Source organism: Leguminivora glycinivorella, chromosome 17 (assembly GCF_023078275.1).
Source record: "Leguminivora glycinivorella isolate SPB_JAAS2020 chromosome 17, LegGlyc_1.1, whole genome shotgun sequence".
In the NCBI taxonomy this organism is placed as follows: Eukaryota; Metazoa; Arthropoda; class Insecta; order Lepidoptera; family Tortricidae; genus Leguminivora; species Leguminivora glycinivorella.
Window position 1 is genome coordinate 12,792,403 of NC_062987.1, and position 18,323 is coordinate 12,810,725.

Below are 18,323 nucleotides of genomic sequence, written 5' to 3' on the forward strand. Positions count from 1 at the left end.
GATAAATGGCGTTGGTTGTTATTCGTATTGCTCGGATAATATTTTAGAGGCATAGGCAGTCCTAATTAAGCTTCTTCAAGTATATCTATAAATTATTATGTAATACCTTTGTCAAAGTATTGCTAAAGCACATTTGAGTACCTAATAAATAACCACATATAACCATCAGTGTATGAAACCTCTCACCTACTTCTGCTTATAATCCGTACTCAATATCCTGTTACTAATTGCTAGTAAAATGTTTAAAACGTGTACGCAAGTTTTTGGCTAGTTATGGTTTAATTACCGACAAATTTCTACTAGTACCCACAACCCACAACATACCTATCTTAAGTATGCGTGGGTACCTAATTAGCATAGGTTTTAGTATGTAGAGCAAATTTAATGAGCTAGATAATGCGTTCCTTATGTTGATTATAGGATTATAGGATTAATGGAAAATATCTTTCCAAATGCATCAAGTTGAAATATGTACATAAAACATTGAAATGCATGCGCTATGACATGGGTTTCTTCAAGAAGCTTTTTCTACTCGTCGACTGTAATCTGTCAATTAGGACACCACAGACTAAACTATAAGTGCTAACTTTTCAGTGCTGGATACTCTATGGCAGTTCCGACTCAACTATAATATCTCATTATAGTTGACTTTACTTCATTATAGTTAACTGTAATAATTTCAAAAATAGAACTTCATACAATTTCTATACTAATTTGCGATACCTGGCAAATTGTTCTGCATCTGAAACACATTTTTTTTTATCTGTCGCGTTATCGCCCAATCAGAGACGGTTGTTACAAACAATTGGTTGCTAGGTAATACGATGTTGATACAACGGTGAACGACGCTATTAACATTAATTTTAACTTAAATGATGATATTTCCGTCCATTGATGATGAAGATGATGACTCGTAGAAAAAGTATTGTATACAATAGTGATATAATTGACAACATTTCATATTTTTGAGTACTACTTTTTATTGTTTGGTTTGAAAGAACTCAATACTCCCCCCCCACACACACACACACACGCAAACACACACACACACACACTATTGTAAATGTACCTGTAGATTATCCTTATTATTTTTCTACATTGATGATTATTTAATACAACCTCATTATTGCAATCAACTCCTGTTAGGTATACATTGTAAAAAATCTCGTTGAATATTTCTCCTTGTCTCCGGGGTGAGAGCCTGGAGATCTGTATTACAGGTTCACGCCTAGTTCAGACTCCAGTCTCTCACAAAGGATAATAAAACTAAGCTGTTCTAATTTTAGTTCAAATTGTTTGTATGTCCTTTGTGAGGTAAAAATAAATGAAATTTATTATTATTATTATCCTTTATTTATTTTGCTTCTTAGGTTAAGCTTTTTATAATATGAATATCAAAGTAAAATACAAAAACACATACAAAACAATATAAAAATATATAAACACATTATAAAAAACCTAACCTAGGGTGCCGCCAGCAGCGGGGCAGGGCCCAAGCTGCCGGTGGTTAGGGCTGCAGAGAGAGGAACCGTCGAACTATCCGCGCTGTGTCCAAGATCACCGCCTTCTGCATCTGGCCCTTGATCCAGCCACCTAGCGAGAGTCTCTTAAGATGTTGGTCGAGACTCTTCGCTATGAGACCGTTCGCTGAAACGACTATCGGAACAATGATCATTGATTCAACATCCCACATGGCGGTTATCTCGTGAGCCAAGTCTAGGTACTTACTGGACTTGTCCTTCTCGGCTTTCACGAGATTCTCATCATGGGGGATGGTGATGTCAACGAGCACTGCCCGGATTTGCGATTTTTTTGATATAGTGGCAGCTCTAAATCAGCTATTTGACGTCACTTCCCCTTTAAACTATTTTTAAGATTTTTTATACTAAAAATGCGGAAAAAAAATAAAAAAATGATTTATGTGATCTACAAGCGTATACCTCGAAATGGTTTTCGATTTAGGGACATTGAAAATTTTGAAACGTTGTCAATTAAGCTTCTCACTCTCGTACCGTACTATTAGGCCACTCAGCAAGCTTCGTGGCCTAAATATGGTACTCGACTGAAAAGCTTTGTATTATATCACGATTGTATAAAATACTATTAGGATTTTCAAAGGTCGGCAACGTATATGGCTCCCCTGATGTTGCTTATGTCCATCAGGCGGCTCGTCTGCTCGTTTGCTGCCTATATCATAAAATTCATAACGAACGCTGTAATGGTATACACAGTGTAACATAAGGAACCCGAAATATTTTTACCACTCATTTCTGGTGGCAATGCGGTGATGGGTCAAGTAATCCGTCTGCTCATTTGCCTCCAATACCATGAAAAATAAACCTTACTGTATTTCTGTGATAGGCAACCACATGTTACTTACTAATGTGATTCTTTTGCAAAATTTCAGACGTTCCGTCATACACAATTCTTATGAACTGCTATTAACAGTATTGAGACATGCATCTACAGCTTTTGTTAAAATGCAATTTAATACGTTCTCGACGTCTGACGTAATAAGACATCGTTTTCGGCGTTTTCTATAGACACCAACACAATGGAATTATGAGCCATAATAATAGCATAGAAGTTATGATGATAGCGTTTAATTATTAAAATCATAAGTTTATAAAAGATGCCGAATTGGTTGATTGGAAGCCCAAAACCCTTGTGATGTGTAAGCATACCTAATTAGATTAAGTAGGCTAGATGCTTTATATATGGAAACTGTATTACTCATAATGATCAGCTTATTCTATCTGCATTCTAATCGACATTACATATTGATGCCTTGGAGAGTCAACATGTGTTTCATTTATTAAACTCTACTACATCCCTACCGAATAGAACATGCACCAATAGCTTCGACCAATACATGGCGACCCTGCCAAAGCGTGTCAGCGTGTTGAGGAACTACGACCACTAAGGCTTCTCTGCAGCATTTCGTCGGTTTGCTATTTTCAAGATGGGGAAAACTGTGTCTAGAGTGGAGAAGGAAGAGGTCATCATAGCTCAGGCCGGTCAGGGCAATAGCGCCAGGACGAGTCAGGACATCAGCCACGCGGATGGGCAATCATACATAACGATGGCTATGGGAGTGATGATCACCGTTATCTTCGTCTATCTCGTCTGGAAAAGGATCCACAAGTGTCTGACGCAGAAGATCGAGCGCCAGGCGGCTGCTATGGTGATGCGCAGGCGTGCGTCCGTCTAAGGTGGCGGGCAGCGGCTGTCGTGGGGATTCCTGGAGCGCTGCGGATCGGCAAAGCAGTGTGAGTGTCCTACCACGAACTAAGTGACAAAGACTTTCATCGGACTACCGGAAAAATCATGTAAGTGTAGTGAAGTGACAAAGACTTTCATCGGCCTGCCGGGAAATCATGTAAGTGTAGTGAATTATTTTCCTATGGACTGTAGACCTTATCGTGTGGCGTTATATTAGCTTAAGGCTCGTTATAGTTATGCCAGATGTTTTAGAATTTTATAAGCGCATTAATTATTTTAAGGAATATTTGCTTAAGCTTGGGCCAGTTAGAAGAAGCGAGAAGTTAGGGCAGGAAAAATTTTCGGAAGCAAAGTCGGTTTATAACGAGTATAATGCCTATTTAGAGATTTATATTTCAAAGGTAGAAAAGGGGGAAGTGCCCCTCGACAATAAGGTACAACAGTATATTGCGGAAGTCGAAAGAGCATATGCTAAAATATTGCAACTGTTCGGGGAATCGCAACAATTAATTAATTCAAACATGGGTTCCAAATCGAATTTCGACTTGAAGACGGCAGTCTCTCTTTTGCCCGTCATGGATGATACTGAAAAGGTTTCTTTGCAATTAATCGACGCCATAGAGTTGTATGGGACAATGATAGTCGAAGCTGACATCCCGGTGTTGATAAATTTCGTTTTGAAAACACGTTTGTCTTACAATGCAAAACTGCGGTTAACAGGTACCTATACCACAGTAGCGAGTTTAATTGCAGATATGAAACTTCATCTGCTAACTCGGAGGTCGGATACCGCTTTGCAGAAACAGTTGCAGACGGCTAGGCAGGCGGGAAAGAGTATAGAGCAGTTCGGTAGAGATTTAGAGGATATTTTTGTCAAGCTGACAATTTCACAAGCCAATGGTGATTCGAGTGCTTACAGTGTTCTAAAACCCCTTAATGAAAGGCAGGCTATTCACAGGTTTACCAGTGGTTTGCGAAATGACCGGTTAAGTACGGTAATATCGGCTCGCAATTACACGTCTCTTAAAGACGCAATACAGGGTGCTAAGGATGAAGAGATTGCGATGACACCAACACCCTCAGAGCAGGTGTTCGCGGTGCGCGGTAGGGGTGCAAGAGCCCAAATAGCTTCGGGTCGTGGAAATGTATATTTCAACAGTAGGGTAGGTGCAGCGAGACACCCGCAGTACGAGTACAGGAAAACCGAAGGACGCGCTTCCTACTTGCCCAGAGGCAGAGGCGGTGGCGCTTTCAGGGGTGGTTTACGCGGCCATGGATATCGTAAGAGCTACGGGCATAATGGTAACGGTTTCGGACCCCGTAAGCCCCATAATAAGCAGTACGTAAACACGGCTCGTGAGTGCAATGACACGAACGAGTCACCAGCCAGATCGTCTGATCTTCAGTTTTTTCGTAACTAACACCTTACCTTATATTATGGCCTTCGGTAACGTGAATTCAGTTCAGCTTCACGTAAATGGAAAGTCGTTGACATGGCTATTGGACACCGGAGCGTCATTGAGTGCAGTCAAATATGGTTCGATAAGACCAACAGCTCCGATGATTCACCCACACACAACAAACGTAAATGGGCTAGGCGGTGTAATTACATCTGTTGGTTACAGCTATCTCGATTTATTTTATGAGACAAATGAATCATTTAGTCACAAATTTCATGTTTTTGAAAATTTACCGGTTGACGCGGACGGGATCCTGGGTCAGGATTTCTTAAAAAAATATAGAGGCAATATAGATTTTGAAACGGACGTTTTGAAATTGAAAAAACGGTAACCGCACATCCTTTATACCGGTACGCGTTTACTCTACACATAGCAGTAACGAACAATCATTCATTGAGTTACCTTCGCGAAGTGAAATTTTTGTAAAAGTTCCCATTAATGTCGCGGGAGATTTTGTTGTTTATGCCAGCGAAGTATGCGAGGGTATTTTCATAGCAAATTCTTTGTCTAGAAGTACGGATGGTAATTTGACTGTTAAACTATTGAACACGCGAGAGCAGGTTGTGAGGATTAAGTGTGTTACTCCCGAAATTAGGCGACTGGAGGAATTTGACGTTCTTAATTTTGATGAATGTCCAAATAACGCCGAAAGAGTGAAACTGTTGCTTTCTTTGTTAAAATTGAATTATTTAAATTCGGAAGAAAACGCCAGCATCTCAAGTATTTGCGCTAAGTTTGCCGATATTTTTCACCTACCAGGTGATAAGCTGAATACCATGAACCTTTACGAACAAAAAATCCATTTAAAGCCTAATGAATCTCCAGTTTACAGTAAGCCATACAGATTGCCTCACTCTCAAAAAGCGGAAATTAAAAAACAAATCGATCAAATGTTACGAGATGACATAATCGAAGAGTCCTATTCGGAATGGGCTAGTCCTTTGTTAATAGTACCTAAAAAAGCAGATTCCAGCGGGGAAAAGAAATGGAGGGTCGTAATTGACTACAGAAAAGTTAACGAGCGTATAGAGAATGACAAATTTCCATTACCGAATATTACCGAGATATTGGATTCACTGTCTGGTGCAATTTATTTCAGCACCTTGGACCTTAATCAAGGATACTATCAAGTAAAACTCGACCCTAAGAGTAGGCAATACACGGCATTTTTGGCTGATAAGCACTACCAAATGAAGCGCCTCCCAATGGGTCTAAAAACGAGTGCTAGTGCGTTTAGCAGAGCGATGACAGTTGCAATGACGGGTTTGAATTACTTACAATGTATCGTTTACCTTGACGATATTATCGTCATGGGACGAAATCTTCAGGAGCATAGCAAAAATTTAATAGACGTATTTTCGAGGCTGAGGAAAGTCAACTTTAAACTTAACCCACTAAAATGTACGTTTCTAAAAAAGGAAATTTTATATTTAGGCCATTTAGTTACGTCAGATGGAATCAAACCAGATCCAAGCAAAATTTTAGCGATTAAAAATTATCCAACTCCAAAAAATGAAGATGAAGCTAGAAGGTTCGTAGCGTTTGCGAACTATTACAGAAAATTTATTCCGAAGTTTGCCGAAATAGCTCAGCCAATAAATAATTTATTTAAAAAAAACGTAGACTTTGTATGGACTAATGAATGTTCAGATGCATTTAATACCCTAAAAACAGCAATGAGTAACCCACCATTGCTACAATATCCTAACTTTTCAGAAGATAACGAGTTTAGAATACACACCGATGCGTCAGGGATAGCGATAGGCTGCGTTTTATCAAACGGAGATGGTTTACCTGTTGCTTACGCCAGTAGACCCCTGAACAAAGCGGAGAAAAATTATCCCACCATTGAGAAAGAGCTTTTAGCTATTTTGTGGGGAATAAAATATTTCAGACCTTATTTATTTGGACGACGTTTCAGAGTAATTACGGATCATAGGCCGTTAGTCTATTTATTTAACATGAAGGATCCCTCCAGCCGCCTAACCAAGTTCAAATTGTATTTACAGGAGTACGATTTTGTGGTAGAGTATTTGAAAGGTAAAGATAATGTGGCTGCAGACGCATTATCAAGGGTTGAGATAACTAGTGAACAGCTGAAAGACATGAGTGAAAGAGTTATGTTCGTAACAACACGTGGGCAAAAGAAGCGAATGGAAGAGAAAGAAAGGCAAAAAAATGCCGGCACTACGGATTTCCAAAACGGTTGGATTGATCACCCAAACGTGGCCGAAATTCTAAAAAAACCTAACAATTCAACACAATTAAGTTTTAATTCAGAAGAGTATCGCAAGTGTGCGAAAATGAATGATTGTATTTATAGCAGAAACAATACGTTTGTATATACACCCTCATTGTCACTTATTAGCGTTGCACCAGTATCCCTATCATGTATGAAACGAGCTTTCTTCATGAGGGAATTGGAAGCTTTCTGCAATATTATAAACATTAACGAAATATGCGTTATTAAAAACAAAGACAATGAAAAGATTATCAAAGAGCTAGCTCAACATATAAAAAATATAAGTAAGTGGTCCGGGCCACGACTATGTATTATAAAGGGTGCAAAAGAAGTAAAGAATAAAGATGACAGGCGAGTCATCATGAATGATTTTCATATCTTACCCACTAGCGGACACGCGGGTATGCGTAGGATGACGAATAATATAAAACGTCACTACTACTGGCCAAGCATGGAAAATGACATAAAAGCTTTTGTAAAAAAATGCGATAAATGCCAAAAGCAAAAATTCCATAAACACATAAAAGAACCGATGTCTATTACTACCACAGCCACATCGGCATGTGAAAAAGTGTATCTAGATCTAGTTGGCCCTTTAACTAAAGATAACAACGGGTATAGTTACATATTGACGATACAGTGCGAGCTCACTAAGTACGTATGGGCTTACCCATTACCCAATAAAGAGACCGAAACGGTCGCGCGAGCATTCGTTGAAGGTTTTATTTTACATTACGGCATCCCGCGCGAGATAGCAACAGACCGAGGTTCTGAATTTATTTCTTCAACTATGCGAAATACGTGTAAATTGTTAAAAATAAATCAGATACAATCCACGGCATATCACCATGAGAGTCTCGGTTCTTTGGAGAACTCTCATAAGGCCCTGGGAGCTTTCCTCAGAATCCAGACGGATAACCAGGCTCACGAATGGAGCAACTGGCTTCAATTCTGGTGCTTCAGTTATAACACGACTATGCATTCTGAAACTAAGTATACTCCCTTCGAATTAGTATTCGGAAAACTTTGTAATTTACCAACTAATATAACTAATAATAATATAGATCCTGTGTATAACTTCGATGATTATCCGATAGCTTTAAGGTATAGATTGCAAAAGGCTCAGGAAGACGCCAGAAATAATTTAATTATGTCAAAGCAGTTAAGAAAAGAAAGATATGATAAAACATGTAATCCAATTAAGTATAAAATAGGCGATTTATTATTAGTGAAAAAAGAAGGACGTGAAAAAATGGACCCAGTGTATTTAGGTCCATACTCTGTTATTGAAGACATGGATGTTAATGTAAAAGTTTCTATAGGAAATAAACAAAATGTAATCCATAAAAATAGAACTATTCCTTATTTTATGTAACGAGTTATGCTAGTAATAAGTTAGTCATAATCATTGACTCATCGGTGCACCAGGTGTGCGTCACATTTCATTATATTATTGTTATCGTAACCTAAGAGAGTAATCACCTCACCATAATTATGAGCGTGTCGTATTATACAATAACACATAAAAGTAATTGACCTGTATTTTTATTGTAGGTTAATTTGAAAGTTTGTTAAACATGATTTTTTTTGTGTAAAAAAAAAAAAAAAAATAGGGGGGAAGGTGTGATGTGTAAGCATACCTAATTAGATTAAGTAGGCTAGATGCTTTATATATGGAAACTGTATTACTCATAATGATCAGCTTATTCTATCTGCATTCTAATCGACATTACATATTGATGCCTTGGAGAGTCAACATGTGTTTCATTTATTAAACTCTACTACATCCCTACCGAATAGAACATGCACCAATAGCTTCGACCAATACACCCTATTGATTAAAAGCTACGGTTTGACAGACGTTTTTTTGCAAAAGATTACAACATTTCGCAATATTACGCCCTTTTTATTCTGTCATTCTTTCAAGTATGTGTTCCTTATTATTCTTTCAAGTATGTGTTTCGTTTTGCCAATTTTGGTATGGTTTGCAAAAATGACGTCACAATAGCGTGCAAATTATTTTAGCGAGCTGTATGCAGATTATGCCCGGGTTTTGTTTCGACATAGCATTTAACACTTATGTTGGAAAATAGGTAATTAGCGGTAAACAGAGCCCATTCTTGAATGAAAGATGCTAAAAGTACCTAACTTTTTTTAAATTACCTATTACCACATACCAGGATGTAAAGATTATAACATGTGACTATGGCGTCTTTTTTATAACTTAGATAAGAAAATATATCAGGAAACGAAATTGCTGAGTCAGCGTTTTTTATTATCATAATCAACTAACTAAAAAGTGTTTAAAACTATGTTATGGATTAGTTTTTTTAATTCTTTGCATTTTACTTTTCTCGTAGGTATTTGATGTTCGAGTGTGTTCGAAATACTTCATCCTACCTTTCAACCCCTAGTTCTGACCGGTATGACCGGTCTGGCGTAGTTGGTAGTAACCCTGCCTGCTGCGCCGCGGTATCGGGTTCGGATCCCGGTAAGGCAATTTATTTTTGTGATGAGCACTGACATAATAAAATATATAGTATGAGAACTATATCGTTGTCTGAGTACCCACAACACAAGCCTTCTTGAGCTTACCGTGGGTCTCATTCAATGTGTGTATAAGAATGTCCTATAATATTTTTTTTTCTCTCGTCTCCATAAAATGGGCCTTATTGTTAGCATCTGAAAAATATTTCGTAAAATATCGAGTAGTATTTTTGCGTTGAACAGAGTTCACAGAAAAAATACTATTACAAATTAAGCTATAAACACTAGGAAGCAACAAATTAAGTTTACGTAAATCGCTGTCAGATTAAACTATCGCTGTAGTACTTGCATCTTGCTCAATCGATCTAAATAAAGAGCTTTCTAATAAAAAAGTTGTGAGCCGATTTATAGTTTATTTACAAGATGTTGAAACCGAAAGCGTTAGCCCTTTACATCTTTCATCTACAGCTGCACGTCATGAACAGAAAGGTGCACGTTGCTCTAAAACAAAACACTATTAATACATAAGCTACCGTTATAGTTTGTAGGCATGTTACTCATACTAACAATAGGAGGTTTGTACTTATAACTCGATTCAATAAAAAATATATAAAAAAAAAATAGTTTATTTGCCAAAAAGTGTTACAAGAGTTTTACCTTTGACCACCACACTAGGCTAGGCCTGTCTCGTGGAGTCAGTCCAAACATTACCATTTACATTACATTTGAAGTGACAGTTTTATGAATAACATTTACTTTTTAACCGCCGCCCAAATCTCAAGAAAGGGGGTTCTCAATTCGTCTGTATTATTTTTTATGTTTGTTTTACGTGAAAATACTTTTGAAAAAAAAAACTTTTTAAGCTCATTTTCTTTTTCTTGGTCTCAAAATTGCGTACCTAGTTAATATCCTATTCCTTATTGTCGGGTTCCTTATGTCACACAGTGTTTAATATCTTGATATATTTTGTATACAAACATAAATAAATAAAATGTTTTTGACAGGCATGAAGATGAAAACGCATAAGTTCGCAATCGTGGGATGTATCACCAATAAACGCCACTTCACATCATTCTGTAAGTATCACTTACAGCTATTTCGACGTCCCATATTTCTTTTGTGACATAACAATGTCAGATCGCGGAGAGGTCTGATCGGGCCCTAAAACTGGTTCATCTCGACTGGAATCCGGCTATTAGACGCAATCGATGTTACCAATTTCGTAATATACCTACGATGTAAATATTACGATTTTCTATCCTGTAATGGCTTCGCTGTAATAATAACTGCCATTCCTCATAATTATTGGGCTTAAAGCTATAAGATGTATTTATCTGAATCGGTTCGATAGAACATTTAAATTGCCGCAGCGTAAATTGTTCATTGTCTTTAATAGACGATTAGACGGGTAACATTTATATAAGACTCGTAGTTAATTAGAGATGCATGTTATACATTATCATCAACGATATTATATCGTGTCATGTAGCTTTTTAATTCTATTATAACTAATTACTTATTTTTTTGTAGCACATAATTATGGTGCTGTTTTTCCGCTTCAGTGCCGGAAAGAGAACTCTCCTTGCGTTTTTCAGAAGTTACAATAACGTTGGCCCTTTGAAACTTTGTACCTACTATGTACAGTGAGCTGCAAAAGTGCATGGGGAAAATATGAATGATTCAGAGGTCTATCTATTTAGAATAACTTCATTTTAATCGTAAAAACCTATTAATTTTATTCATCTAGCTTATATTGCAGTGAAAATCTTACGGTATAAAAAGCGAACTTAATGCAAGCGATCATTTTCTATATGCCAATATAAGAAAAATAGAGAGTGTGGACAATAATACTTCATAATTATTAAATAGCAAATTATGACAGATACATTCAAATGATTGTACTTATTTCAGTATATTTATATAAAATTCGAATTTATAAGCCTTTCAACGAGTATTTATAAGATCGCAAAAAGCTGCAATTTCCAAGCTAGCACGTATACCTACTAGGTTCTATTTTATAAGTATACATATCGAGATGAACCGTATCAATGAAGTATGTATCATCAACATCAACGGCGGCGTGTTTTCGTTGTACAGCGGCCGATCGCCTTTCCTGTACTTCAATATGTAGAGTAGTGCGGTATTTAACAACACAACGCCAATACTCCGCACCACTTACAAACCGGGCAGCCGGCAAGACGCATTTGCGCGGTACAATTTAGAAAAAAGTTCGTACATATTTTTAAAATTCGAATTAGTTGAATTCCAGAACATATCAGCCAGTCATAAATTAAAAAAGTAAACTGTCACTTTTCCCGCCCTCTTTTTTTCACAAACCATAGACAAATAAAAATCGTTTTTCTAAACGTCAATTATCGAGTGTGGTCATTGGAGGAGGCACCGATTTTCTTTTTTTAACCAATGGTTTTGAAATTATAGGGTTTCCAACGGCTCCGGTTGCATGGATATTGACGGATGTGAGGACAGTATGCAGTTGACGTCGTCATGAAGATGCAATGACTTCGGGACCAGCTGTGTGGTGTTATTGAAGTGCTAACCATAGACACAGTGCTCATGTTTTGTGATATTTCGGGAGTTTCTTGGAATTCGTGATCTAGTTTATCTTCTAATTCATGATGCTAGTGAAAGAGGTAAGAGGCTTCTCATATTTGAATGATTGCTATAATTACTAAAATATACTTATAGTGAGACTGTCATTAAAAAGCTGGGGGGCGATTTTTAAATCTCGGCCATTCGATTTCGTGAAATTCGTTCAATAATATCTCCACTATTAGCATTTAAATTCTTCTAAAAGAATTGAAAACGAGTGGTCATTACCACTACTTTTAAAATGGCTAGCCGTCCTTTTTCAAAAATAGCATTACGTCGTTTTCCACAGACTTTCGAACGGCGAATTCGTGCGTTCGAAATTCAAAAATCGATCCCCTGAAAAATATTTAACACTAAAATTTAACTTCCCATAGAAAATATGAATATAGTGCCTTTTCTACTAGCAAGTTGAGTATGTTTTAGTAGACTAACATAAGGTCCGTTAGTCTACTAGTATTTGAAACTAATTCCCGATCAACATTCAGATTATTTCAATCATAATTCATAATTAATAAATAATAAAGCAGAAAAGACACTAACTCGCCAATTCAAAACTAACATATTTCGTTCGTACATGAACTAAGTAGCTATACTTTATCAAGCCGTTTTCCGTCACTAAAAAAAGCGGCCAAACTTAAAAAAATTAAGAGCGATTATTTATCGTTATCGTCCATAGAAACTTTGATTTTCGCGCCTTTTCTAGTGATAAACTTGTTTGGCCGGCTATACCTAATGGCCCTTGCGAGACACAATAACTAAATGACATCATTTAGATATCATTGTATGTTCGAATTGGCCTAAGTATATTTTAAACATTTCGGGTCGAAGGGTTGAGGTCAATTAATAGAGAAGTAAAGATGATTTAAGTTTGTCAGAAGAAAAAGGCGTGAAATTAAGTGAGATGACACATATTCGCGCCAAAATTTTTAGATTTGCTGCTTTTTGCTGGTGGTGGATTCGTTTTTCAAATTTGCCGCCTTTTTTCAGTGACAAGGTTTGCTTGACCGTCTATAGTAACCTTTTTCTTCTGATGAATCGGCTGTGCCAGAGTGTATTTTGGGTGTCCATAATTCCATATAGTGTAGTCTGTATATGAAAAAAAAAAAATATGTGGAGATTGTGGAGAGAATCACAATATTGATCAATGAAATAATGAAGACATAGTTAAACTCTCATAAAATTTATCAAATTCAATCACATCAGAGTGCGTAGCCGAATGGCACAAACGCTCACGAAACGCTCACGAAACGAAACGCTAGTAGATATCTATCCCTATCGCTCTTGCGTATTGGTGCGACAGAGCCGGACTACGTTTCGTTTTCGTTTGGCGTCGGAGAAATGCCATTCGGCTACGGGGCCAGGCCCCGTAGCCGAATGGCATTTCTCCGACGCCAAACGAAAGCGATCTAGCCACCCAGCAAGCATCCAAATCAGTTTTTTTTTCTATAGCACATTTCACAACACCTCGTAACAATATTCCATTAAGTTTTTTTTTTCAAAACGATTTTAATATTCTTGTCAGGCAGTTTTGTGACAGATTATGTCTCTTATCTGAAAGCTAGTGTGTGCGTACAATAGCAATACGACATTTAATTGTCCATAAATTTCGTAAACTACATCACATATAACCGTATCATAATAAAAGGTACAAAAGATCCTACGAATTTGGAGCAAGAGTCGTTGACACGAAAACTTCAAGAAGACCTTTAGTTGCGCAAATTTGAGGTAACAAACAGGTTCTTTATACATCTCGATTATAACATAAGTTAATAAAACTGTAGCGTGGGATTGGATGGTGATTATAGTATTTTTATTATATTATTTGATTGCGGTTAAGTGCTGTGAATGCGTTTATTCGATTAGCGTTGAAATGAAAATACGTTGCAATTAATAAAACTTGCAACACATTTCAATTTGTTTCATTGCTGTTGTCTGTAGGCCTAGCACATGATGGCCGCGAGACTATGTCGCCGCGACATAGATGACACGTCTTTGTCTAATTGTATTAATGACATAAGGACGGGTAGTCTATCTCGCGGCGACATATTCACGCGGCCATCATGTGCTAGGCCTGCTGATCTGGTTAGTAAAGATTGATTTGTTGTTAAATAAGGCCACGAGCGCAGCGAGTGGTTCAAAAAGTGGAATCTTGAGCGTTGCGAGGGTTTCAAGGCACGAAAGTTAAACATAAGTACTTTGGCACCGAGGAAACACAATTTTTTTCACCACACCAACACGAACAAAACACTGACTCTAAAACATCAAATTAAATCAAATCCATCAATTTATTAGATTTCTATGATTCAAAATCATCATTTATAGGTAAATTCTACAAGCCAGCTTAAGACATCAAGTTAAAATGTGTATGAAATTACTTAGCACTCTTGTGGATAAAATGCAATTTTGCTATCTGCTTTCACATGAGTATAAAATATTTTTTACTAAAACATAATACCTAAGGACTATAATCTCTGAAAAAGGGCACAAGTCCGAGGTGGAACTTATGCCCTTCTTCACCGAGTCAATTTGAGTTATACCCTTTTTCACTAGGCCCTCAGTATTATTATTGTAATATTTTCCGTATGTATAGGTAACTACTAGCTAAGCTGCTTAACATGACAGTTGCAAACATACATATTAATTTTCACCCGCACAAATCATTGTCATTCATACTCTAATGGCGTGCCAACCTAAATTAATGTAAGATGTCACGGTGTGTTACTATGCCTATGGCTTGCTTTGCCAATGCACGCAGTAATACCTATACATAAATGATTCACCATCAGACGTTGCATGCTATGTGAACCTCAAAACAAAAGGCGATTTCGTTTCACAAGACCTGACTTTCAATTAGGATTCAAACGGCCACTTGATATTTCTATAGAAATTGTATCCGTTTCACACATCACTCATACAGAATACTTTGACTGACGTATTTGCAAAGATTACCCACAAAAAAACAACAATGCGGCTAACCTATGATTAGTTGCGAGACTATATCATCTGCTTATTAGATATGCGTCCGATTACGTCGTCGCGTCGAAAATGTAACAATAATGATATAGCGGCGAATTATGGTGACCGCATGTGTCATAGAATGAAAGCGTTGGAATCTTTTAACCGCATAAATTACAAGTAAAAGCTAGCTCCCGTTTCTATGTACTCCACAAAGCTAACTGGTTTCGTAATAGGCTACAATCTGTTTTTTGCCGTTCACCTGTTGGACATAAGGCTGCAAGCGCGCGCGGCACGCCTCTTCGGGCCATGTTTGGGCATGTGGTGCAGTGGCCACGCGCTTCGGACATCCACCTTACTCACACCGCACGCTTTTACTTTCAGGTTGCCCTTGTGTGCTTCCTGGCCCTCGCTGTCGCAGCCGAGAAGAAAATCGAGTTGCAAGATATTGAAGATGACAATTTGAAAAGTGAAAAAGAAAAAGAGCAAGAGCAGAAATCCGAACCTCGGTCTCAAACTGTGATTCCGGGCACTGGTCCTGGTTTATTACCGCTAGAATTCTTCAAAAATGGACTTCTAAGATATTTTGAAAATCCGAATCCGGTTCCTCAGCAGCCCAGATATGTCCAGCAATATGCGGTTACTGAGCCACCAGAAAAACCTCCAACACAAATAGCCTCCCCTAAATCTCAGTACGGAGCACCTTCTACTCAGCAAGCGATGGTTGGCTATCTATCCAATGTCCCTATGCAAATATATCTAGTCCCACAGTATTACAATGAAAATGGAGAGCAAGCAGCTAACAGCCAGCCGGGAGTTCAATACGCTGCACCAGTAGTCAGTCGAATTAACGCCTATCCTACAGCGCCAGAAGCAATACAGCCTCAACAGAATTTCATAGAGGTTCCAGCGTACGTTACCCCTACTGGAAAAACATATATCCAGCAACCAGTTGCTTACGTCAGCTACGCTGCTCCGTCCACTGTAGCCCCCGTGCAGGCTACTGTCGCACCATTGATATACCAAGTGCCGGTGGTCCAGTACCCAACAGCTATAGCCGCACCTCCCGTTGCGCCCAAAGGTTATTATCAGAACCCCCAATTCACCGAAACAAATAATGTTGAAGAAGTTCAAGAAAACGAAATCGAAAATCCAAAGGACTATTCAAGTCAAACAGATGTGTCTTATTCTAAGCCAAGTCCTGAATATCCTCGATATTATTCCTCTCACTCCCCTCTTAGAGAAGATCCGCGGCACAATGTCATTTCTGAGCTTCCTCCACCCAATCCATTGCTTTTGAAAGGCCCGCCGTCACATTTATCTCACCTTCCTAAAGCACTGCCGATGTTCCGTCCCTTATCAAAGCCAGTGTACGCCGCCGGTGGCAACTTCATATCATCTGCATATTCACCTAAACCCAGCGAAAGCTTTGGTATTCCTTATAAGCGAAGACCTATGTCTCTGCTCGATTCATATGTGCCTTCAGGGGTTCAGTTGGAATATATGAAAAGGGGCTACGCCAAGGACCCTCTTGCAGCTTACGAAGCGCTGTCCAGCCACCGACACTACTCCCACTATCCCGCGCCTCGACATTACGAAAGAGGTTTCCTCCCGAACCAGATGTACCATACTGCTGCCGGAGGAATCACTTTCGGACACTTGAAAAGGACACCGAAGTTAGATAAATCATCACAAAATTAACTTATGAGTATTACTTTGAAAATATGGTGCGATTTGTGGCCGCACTGAACTGAATTTGTCTGTAGATAATCATGTACTTTTTACAATGCATCTGTAATATAACTAAACTAAGCGATATTTAAAACGTTCAATTAGGTAGGAATTAGTTTGGTAAGCGTAAAGAAATAAGTTTAAAAAGTGTGACAAAAGATGATTGTAAACTTATGCTTTGTAGAATAATATCATCAGTAGGCCTACCACATGATAACCGCGAGAGTATGTCGCCGCGAGATAGTTCACATGTCTTCTTCTAACTGTATTAATGACATAAGGACGGGTCTATCTCGCGGCGACATACTCTCGCAGCAATCATGTGCTAACCCTGCAGGTCAGTATGGTGTGAACAAGCACTTGTGTTACGTATGTTTTAAATAAATATTTGTTAAAATTGTACTTCTTTATTGAGTTTCGAGTAAAACGTAAATTAGTTCATAAGGAATGAAAATGAATCAAGTTGGTTACTTGAGTTTCGAGTAAAACGTAAATTAGTTCATAAGGAATGAAAATGAATCAAGTTGGTTACTTGAGTTTCGAGTAAAACGTAAATTAGTTCATAAGGAATGAAAATGAATCAAGTTGGTTACTTAAGTTTCGAGTAAAACGTAAATTAGTTTATAAGGAATGAAAATGAATCAAGTTGGTTACTCTTAATTAAAATTCCTTTCACGCTTCAAGTAGTAAATCTGTCCGAACGCATCTCAAATACGGTAATAGTGGCCTGATTCAAACATATATCAAAATTAGCTCTAGATAGGACATAGATGGGGTACGTACGTGTCAAAATCAAAAGTGAAATGATTATTAAAACAAAAAAAAATGCACGTATTTTATTAGTTGATTCCCTGTGCGTACTTAAACGTAAGTAGTGGTATACAGATGATGAGTAGCATTTTTCGTAGTATTCCAAATAAGTAATATTAGAACCAGCTACATAATAAGTACATTTTGTAAAACAACAGATTATATGCTCCATACTTTATTTTAAATAACTCAGTCCCTGCAGGTGTTCCAAAGTTGGTGTCATACATCAAAATAATACTATAAATAAGCTCTTTCAAACGAGCCATGTCCCATCTGTATACATTCATGGGAAAAATTGCCCATTCTCCTTTGGGACACTGATATATCCTATCTATATAGAAGCTAGAGTTAGTTTCTGAGGTTCGAATCGGGCCGCAGGTAGGTTCACATAATTTAGCCAGGATATTAATTTGCCATCCATTAAAAGCACCGCCGTGCCGGCCGCAAGATTTAACCACGCTAATCTGAGGAAGGAAGGTTAAAACATAGCTAAAGTACTTACCAAAGGAAATTAAATTACCGCAGTATGATTCAAGTTAATTTAAAGTAAATTGTTCCATTTTGATGTAGGTTATATAGCCTAAATGACTGTCACCTCGGCTAGGCTAGCTGATAAGACCGTGACAGATATTTTTGCGGCCTTCGTTGCGTTACATATTTATTTTTGACCTAACTGTAATATACATTACAATTTTGATAAAACCCCGACCGTGACATAGTGAACCGATTTTCATGAAACATTGGCTAAGAACACTCCCGACTGATTCAACTTTCAGAAAAAAAAAACTATTTTAATTGGTTCATCC

The 18,323-nt window shown here is 37.8% G+C and overlaps 1 protein-coding gene across 2 annotated transcripts; it reads left to right on the forward strand.

The window, feature by feature from the left end:
- The first annotated feature begins 11,594 nt into the window (after window positions 1–11,594).
- LOC125235357 lies at window positions 11,595–17,109 on the forward strand. 2 transcript variants are annotated; one of them, XM_048141901.1, is made up of 3 exons: window positions 11,595–11,639; window positions 11,851–12,062; window positions 15,361–17,109. In XM_048141901.1, exons 2-3 carry the CDS (start codon window positions 12,045–12,047, stop codon window positions 16,675–16,677), a joined length of 1,335 nt encoding a protein of 444 aa, XP_047997858.1. In that variant the 5' UTR covers window positions 11,595–11,639; window positions 11,851–12,044; the 3' UTR covers window positions 16,678–17,109. The 2 variants fall into 2 exon arrangements, with proteins under 2 accessions (XP_047997858.1, XP_047997857.1); XM_048141900.1 differs by having other exon boundaries at window positions 11,603–11,709.
- Window positions 17,110–18,323: the final 1,214 nt, after the last annotated feature.